The 21,240-nt window shown below is 50.4% G+C and overlaps 1 protein-coding gene across 1 annotated transcript in view; it reads left to right on the top strand.

Annotated features, from left to right (window-relative positions):
* Window positions 1-16,397: 16,397 nt before the first annotated feature.
* The window catches only part of LOC144727488 (potassium channel subfamily K member 2-like), a 151,595-nt gene continuing 146,752 nt past the window's right edge, over window positions 16,398-21,240 (top strand). The window contains exon 1 of the mRNA XM_078606351.1: window positions 16,398-16,682. Within this exon, the coding sequence (XP_078462477.1) occupies window positions 16,616-16,682 (67 nt within the window). The 5' untranslated portion in view covers window positions 16,398-16,615. The remainder of the gene's footprint in view (window positions 16,683-21,240) is intronic.

The raw sequence follows: 21,240 nt of genomic DNA on the forward strand, positions 1-21,240 counted from the left end.
CGGACTCCCATTGTCCTTAGCAGACCGCTTCCGCAAGGACACCAATGACTCATCCATCATCTGTTCCCGGATCCAGACAGACCGCGGCAGATTCAAAACCCCGTCAGCCGGTCCCGGTTCCATCGGAGTGTCCGACTTCTCGACGGCCAGCGTGAGCGGCTGAGGGGGGTTTGGAATCGGCGAACACCTATGCGTCCCCGACTCACATTTACAAGGGCCGCGCCGCGGTAATCTGGAAAGTGCGTCAGCGTTCGCATGGCGCACACCCTTCCGATGTTGAATTTGGAAGGAAAATTCCTGTAGCGTGTCCAACCAACGTGCCAACTGTCCGGATGGCTGGTCAATTTTAAGGGCATATTGCAAGGCCGCATGATCCGTACGCACAATAAAAGAACGACCGTAGAGGTATGGTCGAAATTGCCGTAGGAAAAAAACAACCGCCAATAGTTCTCTGCGAGTGACACAGTAGCGGGTTTCCGCAGGAGACAAGACTCGGCTACCATACGCCACGACACGCTCTACACCCCCTTTAGACTGTGATAACACCGCCCCAATACCTGTGTCACTCGCGTCCGTATCAAGAATGAATGGGTGATCGAAATCGGGATAATCCAATGTTGGGGCCGTGGCCAATAGATCACGCAGACTCCGAAAGGCCGCCTCCTCCGGCTGTCCCCAAACAAACTTCCGTCCTTTACCCGTAAGGAGATGCAAAGGCCTCGCAATCGTCGCAAAACCCGGCACGAATCTTCGGTAATACGAGGCAAATCCCAAAAACCGCCGAACATCCCCCACGGTGGCCGGAGTCGGCCAATCCCGGACGCACGCCGTCTTTTCCGGATCCGTGGACACTCCCTCAGCGCTCACGATGTGCCCCAAATAGCGGACGGACCGTTGCAGTAGGTGACATTTCTTTGGTTTCAATTTCAATTTGGCAGAACGCATCCTCGTGAACACTGTCTCCAGCCGCGTCAAATGTTCATCGAATGTGCGGCTGAAGACAATGATATCGTCCAAATATATAAGACATGTCTCCCACTGCAACCCCGTCAAAACGAGCTCCATCAATCTTTGAAATGTAGCAGGGGCCGCATTCAATCCCATCGGGAGACAGTTGAATTGAAATAACCCCTGCGGCGTACGGAATGCGGTTTTCTCCCGTGAGGACTCGTCAAGGGGAAGCTGCCAAAATCCCGAAGAGAGGTCCAGTGTGGAAAAGAACTTAGCCCCCGACAATGCGTCGAGGGAGTCATCCATACGCGGCAGGGGGTACGCATCTGCCACCGATATCTTATTCAATTTGCGGAAATCAACACAAAATCGCAATTTGCCATCCTTCTTCTTAACCAAGACGACTGGAGCGCCCCATGGGCTGTTAGATGGCGATATAATGTCCGCAGCCAACATGTCTTCCACTGCCCCCCGTACGTGTTCTCGCTCCGCAGGACTCATCCGATGCGAATTTAATCGAATAGGGGCAGCATCGCCCGTCTCAATGTGATGGTAAAGCAAGGAAGTGCGGCCCAAATCCAAATCATCGGAGCTGAACACATCGGAATATGTCAACAACAATTTACGCAGCGCACCACGTTGCTCCATGGACAGGGAAGAATTTTCGTCACATAATTGAGCAACCCAACGATCATCCGAACTCCTTGGCTCGGAAACCCCAGCAACAACTCCCCGGCTATGTGGACAATCATGGGTCGCAAACGCCGTAGTGGCATGTGCCACAACCGTACCGGCCGGGACACGGACGTTTTCTCCCCCCGCATTAAGCACCTGTAAAAACGGTAATTGATCCGGCCGGACGATGGTCTGTGCCCCCACTAACGCCAACCCAGTTGTTATCGTGGCGGACGGTGACAACAAGACCCCTACTGCTCCTAGCCGATCAGGCAGGGGCTTCCGATACTGCAAGGGTATAAGCATCTGTGTACCAGGTGGAATGTCCACAGATGCGACGGACAGCGCCTGCACTTGTACGGCCGAAGCAGGTCGCCCCCAGGGCGACGGCAGAAACGAGATTTGACGGCCCCCCGGCAGTTCAATACAATTCTCATTGATTTTGATCAAAATGGGCATCTTAGCCAAAAAATCGGTGCCTAACAAACAAGGAACCGCCAAAGATCTCGATATCAACACAACACCCGAGGCCGACACATCCCCAATAGATATCTTAGCATCCACCTGACCCACGATGCCCATGCTACCCCCGTTCGCAGCGACGCACGACCCATAAACCGGACGCACAGCCCCCGACGGAATGCCCAACAGATGGAAAATGACATCCGATATAATAGTCGCAGACGCCCCCGAGTCGACCAAAATGCGCACGTCCACACCTTGTATGGACCCCGGTACAGTGGACGAACCCGTAGCGGCCGCGACAACTCTCCGTGCCAATTTGCGCCACTGCGTAACTGAATGACAAGGCCCCGTCGATGGCCTTTCTTTAACAACAACAATAGGATCGCGCAACACAGGTGGTGGGTGAGGTGGAAAGCCTTGCCGAGTGTCTGGTGCGTGCCGACATGCCTGTTTCGGAGGATCTTTAGCCGACTTGACCGGTGCCGAGGCCTCCTGCTGCGGCGGAGCCGGGAAGCGGGCCCAGCAGTCTCTGGCGTAGTGGCCCCTACGCCCGCAGCGGAAACATTCGGCCTCGTTGCGCCGAAGCGCAGGCCTCGCCTCCTGACGGCCCCGTTCTGGTAGCATCGCGCGCGGTCTCGGCCCGCCGCGTCCCGTCCATGGAGCGGAGGCGGCCGTCAGTTGTTGAGGGCCCCGGTCATCCGGAACATAGACGGCCTGCGCAGGGTCCCACCCCAGCGCATCCCCTTCTTTGACGGGCCCCCCCGTCCACGCCGTCACTTGTTTCCAGCGACGGAGGTTGAATTGCGCATCGAGACACTTAGCAGCCATCCGGGAAGTTAGCTTCTCATGCCCACACACAGGCATGGGGATCCCTAGATCCCGAGACAACTCCAACATTTTCCCTAATATGAGAGGCTCAAGCAGGTCCTGTGGCGTCTCAGGATAAGCTGCCATGGCCAGCTCCAGCACCGCACCCCTGAACGCCACGGGCGACTCCTCTGGTGCTCGTTGTCGTTGAGCGAATCGCCGATGCGCATCATCTGGTGGCTCATAAGCATCGGCCATTTCTTGAAAAACACCACATAAAGTTGCCTTCTTATCGGTCGCTATGGAACGGAAGAATCGGACAGATTCGTCGTCCAGAAGAGTCGGCAACACCTCCAAAGCCTCCGCATCGGTCCATCTTGCTGTGCGTACCGCCGCCAAGAAGCGGCAGGCGAACGCGCTCCAGTCCCCACCGACGGAAAATTCTTTAATTGTTGTAAGGTGGCGACTCCGACTCCTCTTCCCGCCGTCTTCCAATGGTGGTGGTTGTGATGGCAAATTCAAAATGGCGTCGGCCCGCGGCGTGGCCAAGATGGCGGTTTGGCGCCACGGAGCGCGCAAAATGGCGGCCTCTTGCCGCGTGGGCAATGGCGGCGGCAGGACAGGCAACGTGGCGGCCCGCGGAGCACCACTTGCATCATCCATCGTCCCTGGCGCGACGAGATGGCATAGATGCGCCAGGACGTCCTGAAGTGCCTCCAGTTGTACCGCCATCGCTTGCCATCGTTGATCCGCGTCTGATGATGTCGACGGACCCGCCACCGCGCCAACATCCTCCACACCCGTTCCCGTGGTCGCCTCAGCCTGGCTCTCCTCCACCACCCCAACAGGATCCGTGGTTGGAGGGAGTTCGTCGTCGTCGGACGAAGAAGCCGATGCAGGCGCCGGATTAACTTTCTTCCTCACTTGTTTCGACATGCCGTTGCACTTCCGACACCAGTGTAATAAACGACTGGACCACGATGTCTGGCTCAGTGTCCTTTATTATTCGGTTCGTGCTGTACACCCACACGGCTGTCTTTACTCTGTAGCTTCTCCACGGTGCTGACTCCAATGTCGGCCCGATCCCCAACAGCAGCTCCGCTGCTGTTTCTCTCACACAGCCCCCCTTGGCTGTACTCTCTGCTGCTCTTCTCCCTCCGCAGCTCTCACAGCTTCTTGCTCTCTCTCTCTCCCTCCGCAGCTCCTCCTGGCAGCCACACCGCTGCCTCTAACTCGCAGCCCTCCTGGCTGTCTCCTCCCCAGCTGCACACCACTCCGCAGCTTGCTCTTATCTTCGGGGTTGGCTCCCGATCGCCGTCGGCGCCCCCCCTTCTCCACACTTGCCCGCGTGGCCTCACTCTTTTCCGCTCACACCCCGACTACCTTCCCCTTCCGGTTTACCCGCTTAAAGCCCCGAACCTTACCCCCACGTCACATGACTCCACCCCCCGTGACGTCACCTCCGGAAGGTCGCTTACGCCCGCATTACACATGACAGGCCAGCCAAACCGAACAGATGCCAAAATCTACTCCTGTGTCAGAATGTATTTATTGCAATTACCATGCTGCATGTATACATTCATACTTAAATATGGTTACACACATACCCCAATACATGTGTATACATAGATGCTTCGAGTAATATGTGAAATTATATACATGTGATAATTATATAGAAGGTTAATTAAGTTCTAGTATTAGAAATGTGAACATTTGCATAAATATGCTCACACATACAGTATATGCTTGCATTTATGCAAAAGTCTGGGCCTCCAGGAACTATTGTGCAGCGGTTGATTGGTTTCCATCAAAGGGAAGCACTCGTTTCAGGTTTTATATGGCTCTGCCTTAAAGCAAATGTCGACAAGAATCATGATACAAACAATACATGATCCCATGGCTAGTAAACCAAGTAAGTTGTCTACCGTGGAGAATGAACCAGGCCAAGCCAGTTATTTGTGCAGTTCTAAAATAGTTGACTCAACGCTTCACCAAGCTGAACTGACCAGCATGGTGAAGTATGGTCAAATAACCTCCATGCTCAGCGCCGCGTGGAGAGGCCCTCGTCCAGCAGTGGATGTCCCAAGGAAGATAAAAGTGCAAGAACAGAGATTCACTGAATTCTGTACTATTGCAATGTTCCCCGTTCTTTTTTAATGACAGTTACCAATCCCCTTTACAAAAGAATTGTCGATAAACAAGCTTTCACCTTTAAACAAACTTAATACGTCAACATTATTGTAGACTCCCCATAACGTGCCTAAGGGCAATTAGAGGGGAAATCGTATTTTATGAAAAAGAGCAATATAGCTCAGTGGGCCTTACCTGGCAAAATTAAAGGTTTAGTTTTTAATTTGTTTAACACGTAGACTTTCGCGACCAGTATTATTCATAATAAACGTTATTGGGTTAGATCGCGTTATTTATAAATGTGTCATAACTCTCCTCCACCCGACACGGCCAATCAGTAAAAAAGTGTCACGTTGACAAAAGACAAATTGATAATTGTTTTTTTACCCTTTTATCTGGCAATAAAACTGACACCTTTTTTTACAAGGAGTCATGTTTGCATTGACTACAATACCTGCAGTCGGAATGCAAACAAAAAACACAACTCTGATAATGTATGCAAAAAAAAGGTGTCAGTTTTATTGCCAGATAAAAGGGTAAAAAAAACAATTATTACATTTTGCTACTGGCAAATGAGGTTCCAATGGTGTAAAAGACAAAATAGTTCACTACTTTAGCCCACCGGTGTGTTGAAGAGTGAATCCACAACATTTACAATTATGAGTTTTTAGTTTGTATGCGTGGGAGGGGTTTCTCTGGGGTTTTCAGCTTCATCCACATTAAGCCAAACTTGAATAGACGTTGATTAGACATCGCGATCCAGGGACATTCCCTCTCTCGGCCTTTCCCACTTCCACATAGCCACGCCTATTCAATGACTAACTCTGTCCGTGTGGTGAGCGGCCCAATGAGTGCGCTCTACCTGATGCCGACTCCACCCACTCTCCTGCCAACCCCGCCTACTACTCTAGTAGCCCCGCCCTTCACCCGTATCGCGAATCTAACGTGAAGTCAGACAATCTTAAACTGAGATAAAATCCCTAATTTTTACAAACGCCTTTCTGAAACTAGGCCATCCAGGCCAAAACTGTATGTGTGCTCGGGTTAGCTGTAAACAAAACTAATCCTTGAAAACTCGGTGTGGCTTTCCAGGATCAATATTTGTTTATTTCTTACAATCGAACATTCGCTGCAGTGAGGTCTGCCACCACGTAGTTTTTGCACGTTGGCATTTGCTGTAAAGGGCATCTTGGGACATTCACAATAGTAATGCATGGCGCTTAAGGGCGTGCGCAGTCATTCCAGTGGCCCTTTTGTTGCTGGTCTGCGTTGATTTGTTCACAAGAGACCAGGAATTTGTTTCCTGAGTAAGCTTCTAACATGGGGCACATGGGGAGCATCTGAAATAAAATCGCATCATAGCAAACGATGTGTGCCGTGTCAGCCTCATGTGCATGCGCGTTACAACAGTAACCGTGTGTTTTAAATGAAGCGCTGTTCATTGCAGTTATAATAATCCGCCCGTCATCCCTTGAGGTTGATAGAATAAGTTTCACGTTCAACGTGAAGAAGTGCTCCATCGACAACACCTCACGGGACACAGAGTGACCGCATTCCAGAGAGGTCATTTTGACCTTAACGATATGCCGTGCAGAATGACAGGCGTCTAATTCGCGAGCGTGTACGATAGACGCATAGGTGAGGCACGCGACATCAAAGCGCACCGTCGGCGAGAAGTCCGGCGGCAGGCGACATCCCCAAGGGGTGGATCTCCGTCGAGAGCATCGCGCCCTCCTCCTGTGAGAGGCCTCCAACACGCGCAGGGCCAGAAACTCCCGCGTCGCAGCAGAGAGATCTGCCGCTCACGCACGAAGAGTCCACGAGAGTGTGGAGAACCTTGTGTGTAGTGACCACACATCACAACCCCAGGACTGCACATCCAAAGTGGACGATGTCGCCACGGGAAAGTAGCATTGATTGCTCGGACTGTCCCTTCGATTGAGCTCACGGTGCTCGTCCGTTATTCAAGATCAGAGATAGCACCGCACCAAGTGTGCATGAGCTTTGTTGGTGTCTCATTATTCGCAGGGGACGATGTTGAATCGTGTCTTCAGAACTACCGAGGAGGAATATTTTGTTGAAAAAAAACGCCACAATGAACGCTCCTATCTAAGTAAGCCTTTGATCCCATATTACACATTCTCATTTGAAGTGTGTTTTTTTATCCTTGACTGTGTTTGGTCAAAATAATTCCTGTTTCTGCAGAGGATAATTCATGACGACATTAATCATGCCTTTCACCCGGTTAAAGCTGATTAAGTTTCAAGACTCCTTTTCAGGAGGATCCTTCGTTGGTATGATGTGGTCATGTCTATTAGTGAGTGTTGTTGTGCGTGGGAGGAACTAAACCCTGGGAATTATCTCGCATCACAGGGGTAATGTAGCAAGCTGTCCACAACGAGTGTGTTCAATTGTGCACATTGCCATGCAATGTACATGTTGTACCAGATGCGGTTGTATGCAAACTTTGTTCATCAGAATGGTAAACCACCAGTAGAGTCAGTACCTAGCACCCTGCAGGTACCTCAAGCGACGTGAGGGCATCACAAAGGTTGACCAAAGTCTGTCCCAGCAGCCAGCAAGGAGGCAATGGACAATGGGATGCTGCCGTGGTGATTCGATCTCCTGGCCCGGCAGTTTTAACAATGCCCAGGTATCTTAAATGCCCCCCGTGTCTGCCCCACCAGCAGTATAAATGGGTTGCACCACAGGCAGTCGGCAGGTCGCGTGTGGTGGGTGAAGGGTGCTCACACCTCTCCCGAACATATCTGGTCAGCATAGAAGAGGAAACCAAAAACACCCTCTAGAGGGGCCCTACAGAGCTCTGGGATTGCAGCGCTCCCTCTCGTGAGTGGAGGCCCTTCTGCCGGAAGTGAGCAAGGGATGTGCCCCAATGCTTTTACGACCATTAAATACCTCGTTTGTTAGTTGTGAAATATTGACGTTTGTGTCTTTGTTTTGTTATTGCTGTGCTCACGCACCACTGATCTCCCTTGTAAAATAGCCAGGCAACTCGCTAAACGGGATGATCCGTGTAACGAATCAAATGAACTCAAACAATGCTGGAGGAAGGAGACGTGGGAGGCGATCCGGTCGCTTCCGGGAAGCTCTGCCGGAGGAAAACGGAAAACGTGGGTAGGATCATACGGAGAGATGTGGAGTGGTGACAAGAGTTGGGGTGTGGGGCTGGACACACCTGGCTGGAGGGAGTGATGAGGTCACGGCAATCGTTGTCTATCGCAACATTGTACAGCACTGGCGGTGTTCATAGGACACAGTTGAAGCTTCTCTATTGTTAAGGACATTGTTTTACGGGGATTGTTAAAGGCTTCACATTTTACTACATGAGCACTTACAGCTCTACACAGATAGATTCAATAATCTATTGCTGGCCACCTCTACAACACCCTGCTATGTTTGAGGCCACTCTATGATGCGTGCCAATCAATCAATGTGTATTTGTGGCACGGGAAGTCCCATTTAGCGAGTCACCCAGCTAGTTTGGGAGTGAGAGCCATTGCGCGTGTCATCTCTTTTCACTGATTTATCCACGTTGCAGCAGCACATTGGCCGTGAGCAAAAAAGGGTTACCACCTCCTACCGACATCAAAGCCACGTGAACGTTGTTTTTTTAACTGTTAAAATGTCACGCTGACCCCAAAACATTTACTTTCTTTTAGCTTACAAATTTTAGTCACGCTTCCTCCTCATAGATATGTAGTAATAATCAGCAACTGCCCTGATCTATAATAACCTGATATGCAATTAAATCCTGCTTTAAATTGCTTCTTGTGAGTGTTTTTCAGTTTATTTGTTCTCCAATGTTCCATTTCGGTGAAGTGTTATATGGCTGTGTAAGGTGGGAGTAACGTATTCCATATTTGCTTTTTGATTTATCCAGGAGGTCAAGTTTATTTTGTTTAACCAGTCAAAAACTCAGGAGACCAGGTTAGCCTCCTTTGCAAGAGTGGCAGGTGGCAGAGCGGTTAGCAGATAGCAATACGAACACGATGAGTCCAGATCACTTCCCTGTAACAGCTAATATGTGTGTATGGATGCTGCCGTGTGTATGTTGAACTTTTGCACCGTACGCAGCCAACCGTGCTAATAGGAGGTGCGGAATCATTGACGATTGACATCATGATACGGTCCTGGGTTGACCCTTCAGCAAACCTGCACTCACCAGAGCGGCGAAGTATGATCACACAACTTGTTCTGATTCGCTCTGTCGGGTGGCAGAAGGGAAAACTGAAAATTGGCATTAAACTTCCACGATCTAACCTCAAAAGTTAACTATGAATCATAACAGTGTTCGTGAAAGCCGACGTGTACAAATCGCCCCACTGTTTCAACTGGGAGATCGAATCTATCCGGCGACCTTTGAAATGTAAGTTCCAGCGTCGATAATAAAAATGCTTATCGTGACACCACGGCAACATCCATGCACGCAGGGTCAGTCCAAAACATTCCCACAAAGAAGCACGAAGCCCGACTCCATCACACCCAATCAGGGGTCGACAACCAACATGACGACAACAGCCATTTCTCCTTAGTCGGTAAAACAAGAGAGTCACTCAATCGTTCAAAGTGCCGCACAATGCGAGTGGGGAGCTTCACGCGGCACCTGCTGGGCAATGCCGCGTCTCGTTTAGACGACCGACTGCGGATGGAACCCCGGGGCACGTGACCCTCGCTGCGCCTCTGCCGTGCACCTCTCGGCCGAGTCCCACCCCAACATCTCTCTCGGCAGCGGCCTCCTCATCAGTCACCGCCGTCGAGGGCTGCGCCGTAGGGGCTCGACCAGACGCGGGCGCCTCCTGCCGCCGGCCGCCCGTCGACCGCGCGGCCGCGGGGCCCCAAGTTGCCCGAGAAGCGCCGGGTTCATGAAATAAAATGCCGACAAAACACCAACTCCCGAAGCGAGCCACGCCGTCACTTCCTTTCAGCAAGACGCGGCGTGCTGAGTAGGATCACACCTCCTCCGTGACAAACACTTAGGTGCGGAGGCTTTCATCCAGCAGTGGATTGACATATCGTCGTTACGTTGTGACCATCACGGGGTTAACAAGACGGCTTCGCCCACGCGCGCGTCTGTCAGCCAGCGACACACTTCTAAACTATACGCGCTATAAATTTGCACGAAGCTAAAATAGCACCTACATGCACAGCCTTTCACACCACTTAATACTGATTTATTATTATTCACAGCTCAAATAATACCTATATATATCTTTGCTTGATATGTTTTGCACTGAAATAGTTTGCGCATGTTCCTCCCGACTGTTTCGCCGGACTTCGCCACGAACCATCGCGGCGAAGCGCGGCGATGTAATGCACCAGAGGAGTGGCATGTACATTATCATCATCACGATATCACGACGACGTCATTTGTATTCATTCCGGGTCTCCACTGCAAAATAAACACAATTCCTCGCTGACCTCGTCAAGGAGCTTAAACCACCATCACGCGAACTCCGATCGCTCTCGCAGCGGCGGCTTTTGGCTGATGGCCATCGAACAAAGGCGGCCACTGCGTCACGCGCTTTCAGATGCGCTGCTGTGTCCGTCTGGAACGCTCTTCCTTCCGATATTAGAAAGCAATTGGAGCTATGCACTTTTACATCATCTAGATTGAAAACTAATTTCTTTAAAACTGCTTTTCGTGGTTAATTTAATGTCCCTCCCCCGCACCTCCAATTCGCACGGTTGGCTGCGTACGGAGCGGAATAAGATCAACACACATGGGATCTCGCTGGCATAAATACAGTGGCTTACGAACTACACTTACCATTCTTGACGCCTCTGATACACAAACGATGGCCAAGTAAAGTAGCTTAGTGGCAGCCAAGGAGTGGAATACGTCCAAGTTCGTGTCCACCGACGACACGGATCAATGCAACCGGCTCGTGTGTGGGTGCGAGGTGGAGTAATACTCCAGGCCGGGGAGCGGTGGTGTAGCGGTTAGAGCGGTGGTGTAGCGGTTAGAGCGGTGGTGTAGCGGTGAGAGCGGTGGTGTAGCGGTGAGAGCGGTGGTGTAGCGGTGAGAGCGGTGGTGTAGCGGTGAGAGCGGTGGTGTAGCGGTGAGGGCGGTGGTGTAGCGGTGAGAGCGGTGGTGTAGCGGTTAGAGCGGTGGTGTAGCGGTGAGAGCGGTGGTGTAGCGGTGAGAGCGGTGGTGTAGCGGTTAGAGCGGTGGTGTAGCGGTTAGCGCGCTAGGCTGCGAAACCGGCGAGCCGGGTTCGATTCCCGCTCACGGCCAACACCAGTGACAATTATTTGAATGGGACATGGGCTCCCCTAGGTCGACTCAGCCTCAAATTAGTATCTGGTGCGGTGTGTTAACATCACCAGTGGGGAGACAAGGGCGGCCGGTCGTGGTTTTGACCACCCACCCTCTCGTGTGCCGTTTCGGCCTTCATAGGTGCTCGCTAATAGCACTTGCCCCAACAATATGTTTAGGCTGTACGGGGGATCTGTGTCTGTCTTATTGCTAGAGGATCATGAGAGATGGCTACTGATGATGGTAACCCAGACAAACATCATTATAACTCCATTCCAAGGACTAACTCACTCTCACCAACACCGCAAGTGACGTGCCAAGATCGGCGCCCTTCGAGGCTACGTGAAGTGTGGACGCCTCTTGCTGCTGACAGATCACGGCACAGACACAGGTGGGATGGGTTATAGCTGACAGATGCACACACGTTGCTTCCCACTGTGCCCCCTCTATCCACAGCGCGTCGATTTGTAGCGTTTATTTTCATTTGTTTGCTGGTGACTGTATTTCATATTGAAATCGCCTCCAGTGCTTTTGCTGCTGGTGGCAATAAAGTTGCTTAAAGTCAAAGTCTCTTCCCAAGACCTCTGGGGCAAGTGGAGTGAGCAAGCGCCCTGATGGGGGGGTGGGGGGGCAAGATGCACGCCCGATCGCCTTCGTTTCACCAGTTGTGATGTCTGCACGTCGCACGAGGCTGTCATGTCGGGCGTAGTCGACCAAGGGGAGGACCAGGATCGTAGCGCTTTGCGCTCACCGGGACGACAGCGCTCCGACCACCACTCAATCACTCAAAGACAAAGGTCCCCCGTAATTCTAAACAGACGTTGAGGCAAGTGCTGTTAGCGAAGTCCCATGAAGGCCGGCACGGCACACGAGGGGTGGGTGATCAGCGCCATGCCCGGCCACCTTTGTCTCTCGTGTGGCGATGTTGATACATCTCACATGGTGCTCAGTTTAGTCGACCTGGAGGGGGCCCAGAACTGGTTGTGAGTGGAAATCGAACTCGGGTCGACGGGTTCGCAGCGCGCTAACTGCTCGACTACCGCTCCGCACTCCCAGCCACTCAACCCACTCAGCCCACCCAGCCACTCACCCACACACTCACCCAGCCACTCACCCACACACTCACCCAGCCACTCACCCACTCAGCCACCCAGCCACTCAACCCACTCAGCCACCCAGCCACTCAACCACTCAGCCACCCAGCCACTCACCCACACACTCACCCAGCCACTCACCGACACACTCACCCAGCCACTCACCCACTCAGCCACCCAGCCACTCACCCACACACTCACCCAGCCACTCACCGACACACTCACCCAGCCACTCACCCACTCAGCCACCCAGCCACTCACCCACACACTCACCCAGCCACTCACCGACACACTCACCCAGCCACTCACCCACTCAGCCACCCAGCCACTCACCCACACACTCACCCAGCCACTCACCGACACACTCACCCAGCCACTCACCCACACACTCACCCAGCCACTCACCGACACACTCACCCAGCCACTCACCGACACACTCACCCAGCCACTCACCCACTCAGCCACCCAGCCACTCACCCACACACTCACCCAGCCACTCACCGACACACTCACCCAGCCACTCACCGACACACTCACCCACTCTCTCACACGCACCTTGTCCTGTGCCATCACACACCAGGTACTCGACAGTATAATCCACAGAGGGTCTCTTTTGCTGTGCGGCTCAGTCCGCTGCACGTGGAACAACAGCAGCAGTGGCCATCGAGCGGTGCAACTTCTAGAGGGAAGCGAGGCGGGCTCCACCGCGTGAACAACAACAACAGCCGCGTGAACAACAACAACAGCCGCATGAACAACAACAGCCACGTGGCCGCGGTGCACCTCCATTTGTCACGGTTGGCTGCGTGCGGTGCGAAAGAAATTGAACATGCATACATGCACATGCGAACATTACAAAAACACATCCAGCGATCGCACTGCATAAGAAGGAAACAATAGGCGACGTTCCGGGCAATGGGTCTTCTTCACAGCACACATTAAGCAACATTTGTGGTCGTGCTATAGCATGGGCAGTAATGCATGAGGACAAACGAGAGACTCAACGCGTTTGTCAACTAAACTGCCCCAGAGGAAACATCGAACAAGACGCGACGTTTCAGGCAACGGCCTTCCGTCATCACGTTATTATCTCTCTGGTGTGAAGAAGGGCCATAGCCCGAAACGTCGCCTACGCATGCCTTGTATGGGCCGTGGTGTTGATGAATGCGCTGTGCTCTTCATGTTTGTGTTTGCCGAGTTCGTGCGATCACGTCGCTGGGTGCGTGCCCTGCGCACGCCCTGGGGGCTGCGTCACTCTCAGCGCGTGCCACTTGAAGCTGCTGGGGGGGGGGGCGCTCTCGGTCTTCCCTCCCCATCAGCCCCCTCCTCCCCTCCCTCCCGCCCCTGTCTTCTCCTCCCATCCCTGCCCCCCGATCCGCCACTGGGCACGAAGCATCCACCACCACCACCCTCCTCCTCCCATGCTGGGCTCCTCGGGATGGCTGCGGGATAAGAGCGCGAGGGACGAGAGGCGCCGCTGCAGTGCAGGCGGCAGCATCACGCGGTGCTGCTGGTGGTGCTGGTGCTGCTGCTGCTGGTGGTGCTGGTGCTGCAGGAGGAGGAGCGCTCTCACGTAAACCTCGCGCAAAGGCGGCACAGCACCAACAACGCTCTCTCATTTGCAAGCATCTTCATATCTACAGGCTCAGGTCGGTACGTGTGTTTGCAGTATGTTTACTGAGTCAATGTTTGCACGTCTGTTGATGTGAATGTTGTGTTGATGTGCATGTTGTGTTGATGTGCATGTTTTGTTGATGTGGATGTTGTGTTGATGTGCATGTTGTGTTGATGTGGATGTTGTGTTGATGTGCATGTTGTGTTGATGTGGATGTTGTGTTGATGTGGATGTTGTGTTGATGTGGATGTTGTGTTGATGTGCATGTTGTGTTGATGTGCATGTTGTGTGTGATGGGGAACGGCAGTGTGGTGGTTCCCGCGCCACGCCACGAACCGGGTTCGATACCCACTCACAGCCAACACCAGCGACGATTATCTGAACCGATCCTGGGCTGCCCCTAGGTCGACTGAGCCTCAAATGAGTATCTTGTGCGGTATGTAAACATCGCCACTAGGGAGACAAAGGTGGTCGGGCGTGGTGCTGTGCCGTACCGGCCTTCATAGGTCCTCGCTAACAGCACTTGCCCCAAGTGCGTTAAGACTAGACGGGGGATCTTTGTCTTGTTTAGACTGATGTGGGCACGCGTCGTGCTGAGCGCACTGCGCTACGAACGAAGCAGCCCGAGTTCGAGTCGCCGGAGTGGAGCGCGACATCTCAACCGGTCCCGGGTCTCCCCTCGATACTCGGCCTGAAACGAGCGCCTCCCTGTGTATATCAGCAGCGGGGAGACAAACGCAGCGCGGTGCAGTGCACGCGTCACCCTGCCCGTGCAGCACGCCCTTAATAGGTGCTCACTAACAACAGCGTGGAGGGCGTTCAGGCTGCACGGACGATATTTGACGACGTTGTATCGTAGCCACACATCACGTACCCATCAAAACGACGGCTGCGGCGATACAGAGCGCGGCAGGAGGGGCCGCATACAACAACAATCTCGAGACGAATGCTGTGGAGGATGAGGAGCGGGCACAGACGACGCACAACACTGCGCCCAGGCAGACCGAGCGTGCCGAGGCTGCCGCTGCTGCTGTTGAGATCGCCGCTTTGGCGCTGGTGGTGTCTCCAGTGAACGCCAGCGAGCTGCCAGCCGCATTCACGAAGCCACTCTCGTTATCTTCGTGTGAACGGGGATTCATTTCTCTCTCGATATTGTTTTCCGGAATGCTGCTCGGCTGGCTTGGTGTATGGAATTATCGGTTGGCAAGGCACTGCCACTAGAATACAGAGTGCCTAGCCACAATACTCGTGTATTGCCTGCATGCTATATCACTACAATCCCTTGAGGACAAACCGAGTATCAAATCAAGCGCAGTCTCCAACCTCGATCCCTGCTGCTCTCTGTGTACTATGAAGAAGGACCATTGCCCAGATCGACGCCGATCACACGATGGACACATTTTATTAATTTAAAACCACTGAGTCTTTCTTGACGAATGAGACTCTCGTGAAGTGTTCAATAGCTCCCGGAACAGCGTTCCAGACTGTGTCCGATCGAGATGAAGAGCTGCGTATGTGCGTGTCAGTGAGTGAGTGTGCGTGAGTGAGTGCGTGTGCGAGTGCTTATGTGCGTGTCAGTGAGTGCGTGTGTGAGTGTCTGTGAGTGTGTGAGTGAGTGTGCGTGAGTGAGTGAGAGTGTGTGTGTGTGTGAGAGTGAGTGTGCGAGTGTGAGTGTGTGTGCGTGAGTGAGCGCGTGTGTGTCTGTGAGTGTGTGAGTGAGTGTGCGTGAGTGAGAGTGAGTGTGCGTATGTGTGTGCGTGTGTGTGTGAGTGCGCGTGTGAGTGAGTGTCTGTGAGTGAGTGTGTGTGAGTGTGTGTGAGTGAGTGTGTGCGTGAGTGAGTGTGAGTGTGTGAGTGCGCGTCAGTGAGTGCGTGTGAATGTGTGAATGCGCGTCAGTGAGTGAGTGCGCGCCAGTGAGTGCGCGTGCGTGTGTGAGTGTGTGTGAGAGTGATTGAGTGCGTGTGAGTGTTTTGTGTGAGTGTGTGCGTGAGTGTGTGAGTGTGCGTGTGAGTGCGAGTGAGTGTGCGTGTGAGCGCGTGAGTGCCCGCTCCTTTATCATTACTGGTGCTGTGCGCCTGCTGTGTTTTTAAAACGCCCGTGCTGTGTGCGTCTGGTTGCGTGCTGTCGAGCAGCCTCTGTAGGGGCCATAGACCGTGAAGAAAGCCGGCGACACCAGAGGCGAGGGACATACCCCGAGGAGCTGGGGACAGACAACGAAACGAACAAAAGCCAACACAGCAGCCATCCTGCCCAAGGGCGGTGGGGGAGGGGAAGACACACACGTAATTAGCACAAATCAGCGGCTGCTTTCAATCCTCTCTCACTCCGGGACTGATGGGAGGGACCTTGCAGGGGGGGGGGGGGGAGTAGACCCTCGCGCTGAGATGATCAATAAGATGTGAGGACGTTCCTCCGACAACACATCGCACGGGCCCATGTCCTTCACGAGCCACGAGCTGCGGCCGGCGTTGGCCCTGGGTGCAGGTCCACCAACTCGGCCGCGCGTCGTCCTTGAGAGGTCTCCTCCTGCTGCTCCCCCATGCGGGCGCGTGGCTCGGGGTGGAGGAGGGCCGGCGTCTCGACACTGAAAGTGGCCTCACCATGGTGTGTCTGGAGACGGCGATGGCCAGCGGAGCGATGGTGTGCAAACCCGACTGCTGCATCAAAGGTGAGAGAGAGCGAGAGGGAGAGAGAGCTCATTCACTCGATTGGGACCTACAGAACGGAGTCGTCGTAGCCGGCGGACCACTTGGCAAGACGCTCCTGAAAAGAGTCCAGGAGACGAGGTGAGGCTTTGCTGGGTTACCGAGCGTGAGGACGAACACGAGAGAGAGAGAGGACGGAGCGAGTCGCCGTGTCCGAGCCCACGATTGGCCGGGCGAGATGGATGTGGGTCTCCACGCTGCTGAGTTCTCGGGGTATTTATTCCGCGGCGACTTTGTTGTGAATGACTGGGCGGCTGCAGCTCGCCGTGGATGTCTCGAGTCGAGACGAGTCTTTGGAGAAATGTAATTTTATATATATATACGTGCCTAGTCAATACGCAATAAGTTATTGTTATAGAATCAGGGCTTACATGTTCATCTTCATACATTTTTCCGACCCCTCCCCTCAACCAAACCCACAACCCCTGGGACTGAAATATTTTCCGGAACTCAGCCCCGGAAAACTCTGGCTGAAATTAAGCCGATTCTGTCATTTATAATAACGTCCGGTTTTTATTTTACATATCAATGAATTCCCCGCCGGACCTTCTCAATAATCTTCATCAGAGGGGTTCTGCATTGGAATATATAGCCAATAGATAGCCAATAGATAGCCAATCAAACAAGTGCACCTTGTCTCTGCATTGATTGCGATGTTTGGCCAGTTGATGTAACAAGTGGTGTGGCACGTGTGGGGGAAGCGTGGAGAGAACCCACCACTATGCACACAGCAGGTGCGTAACAAACAAGTGCTGCACAGATGGATTCATGACACTCGCTGTACTGTCATCTCCTGGCCACCTCGCAGTGCACAAACCTTGACGTGGTCCACCAACCCTTACATCCGGAGCATGGCGCGGTGCTACTCTCTACTGGTAGAGTCAATGTTGACCACTCCACATTACCCTGGTGCGAGCCAGTTTATCCACAGAACAAGGGGTTGGTAGATGTATACAGTATACATATACAGTACACATGCCTGTACAATATATCGGTGTCAAGCTTCTGCTGCAGAAATGAGTATTTACATTCGCGGTTTTATTTTATTCAAATGATATGCATGTATGTTGAACTTCATTCGCACCGTACGTAGCCAACCGTGCTCTGATAATTAAGTTAAACATTGACAGAGGTTACAACTATTAACTTTACGCCCTCTAGTGTAGATATCTATCAGTCTGAAATTTTAAATGATCATATAATCTTGTTTCTTTCGGTAAAGTCACGTAGATAGAAAACAAAAAATAAAAAATAAAAATAATGAAATAAAAATAATGCAAAATTTAAATAATAAGTTGAAAATAATAAAGCAAAAAAATTAAAAAAGTTCAATAAAAAATGTTTTTTACTATTTTTATTGTGGTTTTTTGCTTTTATAATTTTCTATTTTATTTTTATTCTTTTAAATTTAAATTAAATTATTTGTATCTTTTATTTTTATTTGTTATATTCTTGGTTCTTTCGGTAAAGTCACGTAGATAAAAACTAATTCAGAGCAAAAAACCCATGATCGATACATTGTGGGTGTTTTGCTCTTTTTTAAATTTTATTATTAATAGGTTTTCCCCTTTTTTACTGGCAACAAAACTGAAACCTTTTTACAAGGAATCATGTCTGTATTAACAACAATACTTGTGGTCAAAATGCAAACAAAAAACATACTCTGATAATAAATGCATTGTCTTTCAAACGGATTGGTCCACACTAGAGACAGCTTTCTTTTGAGCCTCGTCTCAATCGGCGTTAGACCAGAGGACGCCAAAAGGCGAACAGCACAAAGACAATGCACTATCAGAGTAATGCGAACTCGGGGTGATCATCTACATCATGGGACCTCCTTTGCCAGTACCAAAATGTAAAAATAGATTTCGCCCCTTTTTTTCTGGCAACAAAACTGAAAAAAGGGGAAAACCTATTCTTATATTTTGGTACTGGCAAAGGAGGTCCCATGATGTTAATTATTATTAATTTTATTTGCTATCTACGTGACTTTACCGAAAGAACCAAGAACATTAATTTCTGCAGTCAAAAAATTTTTAAGTCAAAAATGTAAATGATCTTATAAACGGCTTACTTTTCACTAAAGCTTGATCTTACTAGCTCGGAGTCAGCGTTTTGTTAATTTACCTATTGTATGTATCTATAGAGCGCCACGGTGGCGAGATGTTAACAACTTCGCTTGGTATACAGGAGATCGTGGGTTCGTGAGTTTGCGTGTCTCTCCTCGTGGTCATGTGGATTTTTCTCCGGGTCCTCCGTTTTTTCTCTCCACATTCAGAAACACGAGTATTTGGCTGCTATACATTTCCACATGATAAGCCACTTCATTGGGCTATCATTTGTGGCCAGGTCACTTGTGAACAAGTGCTATATAGCTGAGTGCGCCTTACCTGGTAAAATAAAAGGTAGGACATTTGTTTTACGTTGGTATGTTCAGCCCAGAACATTAACAGAACAAATTTAGCAGTCTTTTGAAATACGTGGTCAACCAGGTTAGTGTCTAACTGTGTTGTTGGTCGACTGGTTTGCATCGCATTGTGTTTCTAAGGTTTGTTGAGTTGTCGTCTCCCATCTTCTTGCTGTATTTGCCTCCATGCAGTTTGCCGTTCTCTGTGTGCTATGCACGTGGTGTCCCCCTGTGTGTTCCCTCGCTGTGTGTTTTACCCCATTTCCACCTGATGATGAGCATGCGTTCGAAACGTCGTGAATTATTTTAATTTAATTTTCTATATTTTAATTTTATTTTATTTCTACACACGTGACTTTACCGAAAAAAAACAATGAGTATAATTTCTGCAGTCATGAAAGCTTCAATTTTAGTACATTTGTGTACAGTATATCAACGTGTATGAATTCATCTGTGCAGAGCTTTGTGTGTGCATGGTGGGGTTTCCTCCCCCTAATGAAGTGAAACATGAATGGAATTGGCAAGCCCTGATAATGCAGAACCCTCCTGAACAAAACCTACATACTCCGTGAGGAATTTCAGGGTAAATCAGGGGGCAGCATTATTGTATTCTAGGCTGTGCGATTGCTGATCAACAAAAAAAAGTTATTTTATTAAAAAATTACCATTACTCTTATTATTTTTGCTGTTTTCCAATTATAAATTCGGCTGACTAGTTGGAAATAGCCAGCACAATTAAGTGGAAATCAATCAAATAACATTGACTCTGCAATGATCTTGCTGGGACATTATGGCTCAATCCCATGCTTTAGGTACATCCACTCTTAAGTTTGTTTCCAGCTCACTATCCAGGCCACGAGTGTGATCCCAAAGAAGAAGACTATACTCGCTGTTGAAATGTAATGATGGTTATTGATGACATCGGTAACGCCTGTTGGCATCAGCATCGCATAGCCCAATATACAATCGAGGATGGATGGACAGCATAATTGGAATGGATTCCCATTTATCAGGTATGAGATGTGTTTTGCCCAAAGTCTATCAAATTTTGTTTTAACGTTTGACCTTTAAGCAACATTGAAGAAAACGACAATACTGTATTTATAACTGTGAGTTCAAATTCTGGTTGGGTGTTGACTCAGCCCATCATCCCTCTGGGGTCGACAAAATACATACCACTTTACGGAGAAGTCCAACGGTGAGCGTCCCATGGATAGACTCTCCCCTGCCGTCGGAATGTGGAATTCCCACCGATGGCTCGGGCCTGTTCAGACTTGAGCACAGCCTGAGTACCAATTTCAGCAGGGGGCATCACTTTGACTTTGAGTAGTCGCAACTCTTTATTAACATCAGTGTTGGTATATTGGTGTGTTTGTTGGCACCTGCAGTATATGCAGTACTGTGTCATGTGTGCAATGATTTACTCACGTGGCAACGAATCTTAACGACATCCGGATGATGGAACGTTCGTCATTATGAGTGTAACCCTTGCGCAGTCTTGGCCATGTCGGTATGGGGATAGAACGCGCTGGTTCTAGAAGTGATTGCCTGTCTGTGCAAGAACCTTTAAAATGCCACATTGCGAAAACTCGCAATGTTGGTCATTATGTGATGCTCCTAAACGCATGCCAGCCCCTTTATCATTGTCAGTCGTTGTCTCTTTAGCTTTTGCCATTTGTATAAACACATATATTGATACTTTGATGTACAGTTTATCAAATGCACATTCTAAGCATGTAATGTTCTACGTTATGTTTAATATTGAAGGCGATAAAGTGCCACGATAAACTAAATGGATACATTCTTAAAATAATGTATAAATATGCATTCAGTATAAAGCATTTGCTTAAAATGTTGACTTAAAACTTTCGTGACTGCAGGAATTCATATTCTTTGGTTCTTTCGGTAAAGTCGCGTAGATAGAAAATAAAAATAAATCTCACGACGTTTCGATCGCAAGACAAGTGGTCGTCATCAGGCGATCGCCGGATGACGACCGCTTGTGTTTTTGTATCTACGTGACTTTACGAAAAGAATATATGTGCTTAAAAGTTAAACTGCAGATTTTGTCTTAAATTGTCTGATTCTGATATATTATTGACAATGAGAGTATG

Source organism: Lampetra planeri, chromosome 25, assembly GCF_965212315.1.
Source record: "Lampetra planeri chromosome 25, kcLamPlan1.2.h2, whole genome shotgun sequence".
Classification (NCBI taxonomy): domain Eukaryota; kingdom Metazoa; phylum Chordata; class Hyperoartia; order Petromyzontiformes; family Petromyzontidae; genus Lampetra; species Lampetra planeri.